Here is an 8,738-nt window from a genome sequence, read left to right on the forward strand (position 1 = left end):
CACTCTCATGCTAAAAGGGGCCCCTTGAAAGTCATATATATCCAAACTTCACCATCAAACACCACAGACGGACAACCCTCCTGTCTGGTGGATCGGGTAGATAATTTCATTTTTCGTCTGTCTTTTTGAAGAACTGTGCACCAAGCAGAATTTCACAATGTATAATTATATATAATGAGTCATTAACAGTTGTAATTCCAACCTTGTTTTAGGAATAAAGGCAAAAAATAGATTTCCATCTTTGCTGAGAGATGATTGGCTTGTTTCAGGATCTGCTAAGTATATATAGCAGCCTTGTTCAGTAGTTATGCATTCAACTTTAAACTCCAAGAAGCCAGCCAGTTGTCCTTGTGATTTTCAAAAAGAGGTAAGCTCTTACCATTTCTAGAGAGTTATAACTCATGGATATGTTACACTCTTAAAAATAGAGGTTCGAAAAGGAACAATGATTTTGAAGCAATGCCATAAACAAACCATTCTGGGTTCTTAAAAGAAACCATTTTTCTTAATATAAAGAACATTTTAATAATCTAAAGAATGTTTTTCTACTATAAAGAACTTTTTGTAGAATGGAAAGTTTCCACTGATGTTAAAGGTTCGTCATGGAACCATGAATTCCTAGAGAAGAACCTTTATTTTCAAGAATGTACTTACAGTATTTAATGTTTCTACAGCAACAAGTTTTGTTTGTTTTTCTTTTTGGATCATAAGAGCAAATATGAAAGCAGTGGCGTTCTTGATGTGTTTGCTGGGCTCTTCACTTGCTGCCCCTGTAAGTCCTCGTTTCTCAGTTCAAGACAGCATAACAAAGTCAAAGTTCACGTTTTTGACATCTTCCTCTTGCTTTGCACATTTTAGGCCCCTGACAGTAGCAGTAATGAGGTAAGACCACTGTAAGTCGATGACAATGGATGTTAATGTATGGCATAAAATGTTGTATAACACTTATTGTCTTTTCTCTCCAGCAGCAGGCTGGTCATGCTAACACAGCTCTGCAGTTGATGGAACTCTACAGAATGTTAGGACATCTGCAGCAACAGGTCAGTAGAGGCATTTAATAATAATAACATAATGTAATCAATGTTTTTGCAGGGATTTGGTGCAGTTCCTACTGGTGCTCAACTGCTTGTATGTTAAAAATTGTACCACTTCACATTTAAAGACACGTTTAAAGACACGTTTAAAGACTTTACTCTGTGAACATGCCTCAGAAGTAACCTGTTTCATGGAAATGATGACATTTTATGTTCCTTACAGGCAGCACCTGCAGCGCCTGCAGCACCCGCACCTGTTGATGTAAACCCCTCTCATTTCTATCAAAACCATATATCATACACATTTTTGAGTATTTGAAGAGAAACGATAACCTTTTGAAAACATTTTTAAAAGTATTTTTTTTTCTTTTTACAGGCCCAGCCTCAAGTTTCACCTCAAGCACCACAGCAGGTTAGCAACATGCTATTGCTATTTTGGGTCAATTTCAGTAATGGCAGGTTATACCACGTTATATCAGGTTGTAGCACAGTAGGCTAGCAACATGCTATTGCTATTTTGGGTCAGTGTCAGTCAAGGCATGTTATACCATGCAGATTAGCAACATGTTATCAATATTTTTAATAATTTTCTTTTAATGATTTCTGTTTCTTTTTAGCGTCTGTTTATGATGTAAAGTATCATTTAGGGTACAACATACAACATATATTATACATGTACTAAGTAGTACTGAGTAGTAGCTGATAGCATTGTAGCTTTTAGCATGGCTTTGCTACCAATCTTTTTGCAAAAACTACAGAGTGGTAATACACTCTTAGAAATAAAAGTTTGGTGTCAATGATTCCATGAAGAACCTTTAATATCCATGGAACATTTCCATTCTACAGAAAGGAAAAAAGTTCTTCAGATTAAAATATTGAACGACACTAAGAAAAAAAGGGTTCTTTTAAGAACCATTCACTGAAAAGTTCCTTTGAGAACCCAAGATGGTTTTACTTTGCATTGCAACAAACCTTTGTTTTTAGGAGTGTGTTTGATTTTGGAAATACAGTAAGCACAGTAGGACTATGTTACATTGACAGTAATCTTTAAACTTTTTTTTTTCCTCAGGGCTTTTTTTTCAACCCCGCTCTTTTCGCACCCACAGGAGATGGATCAGATGAGGAAGGAACTGTAGGTTTTTTCATCTTATTAAAATTTGTATCACACATTTTTAAACATAATGCACTTCATGAGTTCCGTCCCACTTTTCTATCAACCATAGCCACAGTTTCGTGGGTTTTACCCTCCCTACGGCTACCAGCCTGCCCAGCCGGCTGCTCCGTTGAACTCAGATGAGGCCGAAGGGGCAGAAGAAGCAGAGGGTGCAGAAGCAGCAGAAGCAGCTGAGGCTGGAGCCGAACCTGAACCTGCTGGAACCGCTGCAACTGTTGATGCTACTGCCGTAAACGAGATCGCACCCGTGGATGTTGCTGTAGAGGTTCCTGTTGAACCTGTCATTGCTGCTGTTGTTCTGTCTCTCATCCCTGAGGTACCAGCAGTCGCTGTGGAAATCGACACCAATTTGGTGGGGCCTGATGCTACTGCTGGTGCAGAACAGGTGTTGGTGGCTGATGCTCCTGATGCTGCTCTGCCAGTGCAGTGAGAGGGATGATCACAAGCCCCGCCTCCAAGATCCTAACCAATCAGTCACATCGCCGACATTAAGACCACACCTCTATGGTCTGAACATTGTAGCACAGGGACTTGGCTAGACAGAGGGCGTGTCTAACTGGCTTGCTGGAACAAACTGTGGCACATTCCTGTTGTGCTGTTTGTGAAAATGTTTCCTAGCAGATGACAATTTTTATTAACCTCACTGTAAGAATTGAGCCGATACTGCTGCAGACAGCGTTAATTGTTATATGTCTTCTCTTTCAGTTTCTTAGTTAAAGGCCTTTTACTCAACTGAAAGTAACAAAAAGGCCCTCTCTTTAATCAACTGAAATGTAACACTTTGGAAATAATAAAAATGGACAAAACATAGTTTTGTGCGAAGAAACCACTCACTAAAGGCATGCGCACGCACACACACACACACACACACACACACACACACACACACACACACACACACACACACACACACGTGTTGGGTTTCAATGTTTTATGGGGACCATTATACATTGACGTAATGATTTTTTTTACTGCACAAACTGTTTTTTCTATGCCCTTACCTTAACCCTACCCCTCACACAAAACTTTTAATTTTTAGATTTGCTAAAGAGGTCATTCCGTATAATTTATAAGCTTGTTTCCTCATGTGGACTAAAAAAAAAAAAAAAAAAAAAAAAATAAAAAAAAAAAAAAAAAAAAAAAAGATTTACCGGTAATACTAAACTTGTGGGGATTTGTTCCACATAACATATGGAATACCAGGACCACACATACACGTTGGGTTTCAAGTTTTTATGGGGACATTCCATAGGCTGATAGTTTTTATACTGTACAAAGTGTATGACAAAGTGACGTGACATACAGCCAATTATGGTGACCCATACTCAGAACTCGTGGTCTGCATTCAACCCATCCAAAGTGCACACACACAGCAGTGAACACACACACCGTGAACACACACCCGGAGCAGTGGGCAGCCATTTATGCTGTGGCAACCAGGGAGCAGTTGGGGGTTCGTGCCTTGCTCAAGGGCACCTCAGTCGTGGTTTTGCCAGTCCAAGACTCGAACCCACAACCTTAGTGTTAGGAGTCAAATTACAGGAAACTGTGCACTTTTAGATTTCAGGTTTACCAGGACCACACACACACATGTGCACAAGGCTCTCTGCAATTTAAAGGCGCTTTTATAATCTGAAATACAACACATGGAAGAAATAATAAAAAACAACAACAAAATATCATTAGAAATAATAACTACGTACTATAAAAAAACTACATATATCTATGTATATCAAATGACTCTATACAAAATACACACACATGCATATATTCAAACATTCACTGATGCTCCAGAAGGAAACATGATGGAAACTTTTTGAATTTGGGGGTGAAAACTTTTTGAATTTGAAGATTGGAGTAAACTGTACTTAATTTTTCTTCCAGGAAACATGCAAGTATCTTCTGTTTTTTTTTTTTCCAATTAAAAAAAATGATATTTCAACAAAATAAGAGAAATTTGGACATCTTCATCCCGTTCAAAAGTTTTGATTGTACATTTTACATATGCATAAATGTAGTTTAAAAAAAAAAATATCTCTCTACATATATAAAATGAAAATGTAAAAACAAATGAAAACTATGAATATCCAACAACACAGGCCATATATTTCTCTAGAAGGCTTGTAATAAAGCTGTGAGTGGCTGTGAAAGTAAGGCTGGCAGGCTTGTTTTAATAGGATAGAGCAGATCTGTGCAAGAGTGCTGACTGGGCAGATGTTACTACATGAGGAAAATCTCTGACTCTATGGCTCATGGAAGTGCATGCACATAAATTACACCTTTATAATGTTGCGACAGCATAAGTATAATGAAATTACAGTTAAATAAATACCACAAACAAATGTGGTCATTCACATATGCCTTACTTGAGGCACTCTGGTGAAACTGTTTAAACATGAACATAAAATTAGTTCTGAATATGGAACAATTATAAAAACAACAGGTTGCTAAATTTCTAAGTGTAGTTGTATAAATGACAGGCCTAACCAATACTTTGAACTTCTGTTGGAGGGAGTATAAATTATGTACCATTCAAGAAGGCAGTGAGGAGGCTTTAAAAACAACAGGTTTGTCACTCTAGTCTCTAATTAATCTCTAAATCCTTCTCAGGGTCATGCAAGTCGGAGATATCATTACAGAGCGCAACAGAACAAATAAACCACAAGTGTACTCCTCCTTTGAATAGATTTGATTTTGTTTGTTTGTTTCTTTTTTTCTAGACAGAAGGTATGTATTTATTTGGGGCTCTGCGAATCTTCTGATCAAGAGAGAATGGGACAGGATTTAGGTTAAAGCAAAACAGTTGGTGAGTTTTTGATCTGAATTTATGGCAATTTTCGTCCTCTTAGAGTAAATTTTTTTCCATTGTAGATTTTTTCATGACTTTTAACAAATGGGAACATGTGTAAATTATAAATCACTGCTTTAGCCTGTTGCTTTAGGGGAAAAGGAATTATGACTGTAGTACCTGCATCAGGAGGTATTGCAGTCCCACCCCAAATGTCTCCAATAATGGAAGTGGACACAGAGGAGGACAGTGAAGACCCAATTCCAGCTCCAAGTGCAGGACGTGTTTTTAACATAAACAACAGCAACAACAATGAAGAGTAATCAAAGATCATTAAATATAATATAATATAAATATAATATGTATATAATATATGTAGCATGTGTGGCAATGTATAATATAGTGACAGTGGTGTATTTTGCTCTCTGTAGGGAAGACAAGAAGAAAAAGAAAAAGGAGAAAAAAGAAAAGAAGGAGAAGAAAGAGTAATTAGCATACCAAGTGTTTCTTAACTGAGATAGATTGGATATAAATAATGTTTAGATATTTTGCTGTCTTATCCTATAGGAAAAAAGAAAAGAAAGAGAAGAAAGAAAAAACGGAGAAGAATCAAAAGGATGAAAAAGAAAAAGAAAATGAGGAAGAAAAGGAAAAAGGAAAAAGGAGAAAAGGAAAAGGGAAAGAAAGAAAAAGAAAAGGAAAAGGAAAAGGAGAAAGAAAAAGAAAAAAAGGAGGGGTTGGTAGCAGACTTTTTAGCCATTATTTCTACTCTGTGATAATGTTCCAAACGTTCAAAGTTATCACCATTGATTATTGCTCATGTCAAATTCATTTTCTCAAGGCCTAAGGAGGTGTTTGTGATTAACCCAGCGGGACTCCTGTACTATCAATGGCTGCTTATAATCACAATTCCTGTCATGTACAATTGGACAGCTATAATCGCAAGGTAATAATTAAATGTTCATGTTTTAATAAGACAAGGATAACAGGAGATAAGAGAAGAATACAAATAGATGTCTCCTTTTTATTAACCTCTGAAGTGTGCTTCCTTATTCCTCCGTTAGTCATTCATATTCTCTAATAAATATGATGAAAGCAATATGGTATGTAGTCAGTTATATGTACATTTTGGTGATAAATGGGTCTAATACTTTTGAGAGCTTTTAAATTGTGTCTCTTTGCATAGAGCCTGCTTTGAGGAGCTGCAGCACAATTATCTCCTGATATGGTTCGTCCTGGACTACACCTCCGACCTGCTTTATTTGGCTGACATGGCCTTCAGAGCACGAACAGGTTGATCTAACATCAGTAGTGTGATCGGATGTCTCTCTTTTAAATGAAGCGACAGAAAGTTTAGTGTTTCATGTTTTCATGCCACCTTTCTTTAACCCAGGTTACCTGGGAACAGGGCTTACTAGTCAAAGACAAAAACTCTTCTTCAGCGTATAAAGACAGTCTCCAGTTCCGCATCGATGTCATCTCTATGCTACCCACAGACATCTTCTACTTGGTTTTAGGGTTAGACTACCCAGAGATCCGCATAAACACAAGTTGCTCCGCCTCAACCCGCAATGTTTGAGTTCTTCACAATCTCAGAAACCATGACCAACTATCCTAACATCTTCCGAATCTGCACTTTGATCATGTACATCATCATCATCATCCACTGGAACGCATGCCTCTACTTCTCCTTCTCCAAGGCCATTGGGTTCGGATCAGATGCATGGGTGTATCCCTCTCTCTCGCAGAAGACGACGTTCGGAGAGCTGATGCGAAAATATTCCTTCAGCCTCTACTGGTCCACTCTTACCCTCACCACCATCGGAGAGACGCCGTCTCCGGAGCTAGACTCTGAATTCCTCTTTCATGTGGTTGACTTCCTGGTGGGTGTCTTGATCTTTGCCACCATTGTGGGTAACATTGCTACAATGATCTCAAATATGAACGCGGCCCAGGCTCAGTTTCAAGCCAGGATCGATAACATCAAGCAGTACATGCACGCGCGGCATGTCAGCAAGGATCTTGAGATCCGTGTCATCAAGTGGTTTGACTTTCTGTGGACTAACAAGAAAGCACAAGATGAACGAGAGGTTCTGAGGTACCTGCCAGACAAGTTACGGGCGGAGATAGGCATGAACGTGCACTTAGATACCCTCAAGAAGGTGCGGATCTTTGCCGACTGTGAAGCAGGGCTGCTGATCGAGTTGGTGTTGAAGCTTCGCCCGCAAGTCTTCAGTCCCGGTGACTATATCTGTCGTAAGGGCGATATTGGTCGGGAGATGTACATCATAAAGGATGGCAAACTCGCTGTTGTGGCTGACGATGGTGTCACTCAATTTGTTGTCCTTGGTGATGGAAGCTACTTTGGAGAAATCAGCATTCTAAACATCAAGGGCAGCAAAGCCGGGAACAGAAGAACGGCCAATATCCGAAGCATAGGATACTCCGACCTCTTCTGCCTGTCCAAAGATGATCTGATGGAGGCTTTGACTGAATATCCAGAAGCTAAGGCCATGCTGGAGGAAAAAGGGAGACAGATTCTGCTGAAGGATGGTTTGTTGGAGCTGGACCCTGCCAAACTGAAGCCAGACGAGAGGGACTTGGAGGACCGTGTAAACCGAGTATACAACACGATGCAAATCATGCAGACCAAGGTGAAGAAGCTGCTGGCCGAACGGGAGGAAACGCAAAAGGAAATCAAACGGCGGATTGCTCAGATAGAGCGCTTTGCTGGAGAGGTGGTGGAGGATGAAGATGAAGAGGAGGAGATGGAAAAGAAGGAAGAAACAGAAGAGCAAAAGAAAGAGGAAGAGCCAGAGAAAGAGAAGTTAGAAGAAGACAAGGAAAAGACGGAAGAAAAAGAGGAGGAAAAAACGGAGGAAGCACCCGAAGAGGAAAAGAAAGATGAGGAGTCATAGGATATGACCTTATGAGACCGTTTCATAATAAAAGAGAGAATAAAATCTTATTGTCCTTAGTAACACTACTTTGAATTTGTTGATTCACTATATGCAAAATGTCTTGTGCAGCCAATAAATTCTTGTCAAGGCAACTACAAATTTCCAGTTTAATTTGTATTTCTTTCTAACATATTAAATATTTTTTTATATGATTTTTGCATAAAGCAAAAACTAAAAAACGAGAGACAATACTTGCAAATATGAGCGCTGTACTTTTAATGTTAAAGAAGCTTAAATCCTGATAAGTGAAAAGCAGCATGCCTATAACACTATCTGCATCATTTATTCATGTGGCGGTGCATACTGGAAGCTCTCAAATCAGCAATATCCTTCCATATGAAATTGTTTTTCTTGCAACTTGTTAGTTGGTAATTGAGAGAACCGTTTTTTTTTTAAAGAAAGTAACATTACCAAGTAATGTGTTTGATGGGCACAAGGGTGCAGCAAAGGACCAAAGATTAACAAGCCTTTCTTCAAAGCTGAAAATGTTTTGAAAATGACAATTTATAAAATAATAAACACATGAAATCAAGTCATTCCTTTTTAAGGAATCCCTAGTTTTAAAGATATTTTCTCTTATTGTTAGATAAACTAAAATTAAATGTTTCAATGGGGTGCTTTAAAAACACAGAACTCTTGTTTCTTTGTATAATGTAGCAAGTGGCATATTCACTAAAACGTTCATAAGCAAGTATAATATTTTTAGAAAAGTTTTATGAGAAATTTTCTACCTGACAAATTATTAAATCACTGACACCTCTTTAGAAGACCCAAATAAGTTT

At 38.4% G+C, this 8,738-nt stretch overlaps 1 protein-coding gene and 1 pseudogene across 3 annotated transcripts; both read left to right on the top strand.

The window, feature by feature from the left end:
* Positions 1-254: 254 nt before the first annotated feature.
* Positions 255-2,925, top strand: enam (enamelin). 3 transcript variants are annotated; one of them, XM_042717143.1, is made up of 9 exons: positions 255-367; positions 712-772; positions 859-882; positions 966-1,040; positions 1,093-1,128; positions 1,258-1,296; positions 1,411-1,446; positions 2,104-2,166; positions 2,258-2,925. In XM_042717143.1, the coding sequence occupies exons 2-9, from the start codon at positions 719-721 to the stop codon at positions 2,636-2,638; spliced, it is 708 nt and encodes a 235-aa protein (XP_042573077.1). In that variant the 5' UTR covers positions 255-367; positions 712-718; the 3' UTR covers positions 2,639-2,925. The 3 variants fall into 3 exon arrangements, with proteins under 3 accessions (XP_042573077.1, XP_042573075.1, XP_042573076.1); XM_042717141.1 differs by lacking the exon at positions 1,093-1,128; XM_042717142.1 differs by lacking the exon at positions 1,093-1,128 and having other exon boundaries at positions 969-1,040.
* A 2,024-nt stretch (positions 2,926-4,949) lies between these two features.
* LOC122135936 lies at positions 4,950-8,039 on the top strand (annotated as a pseudogene).
* The last annotated feature ends 699 nt before the right edge of the window (positions 8,040-8,738 follow it).

The sequence above is a fragment of the Cyprinus carpio genome, chromosome B1 (genome assembly GCF_018340385.1).
Source record: "Cyprinus carpio isolate SPL01 chromosome B1, ASM1834038v1, whole genome shotgun sequence".
In the NCBI taxonomy this organism is placed as follows: domain Eukaryota; kingdom Metazoa; phylum Chordata; class Actinopteri; order Cypriniformes; family Cyprinidae; genus Cyprinus; species Cyprinus carpio.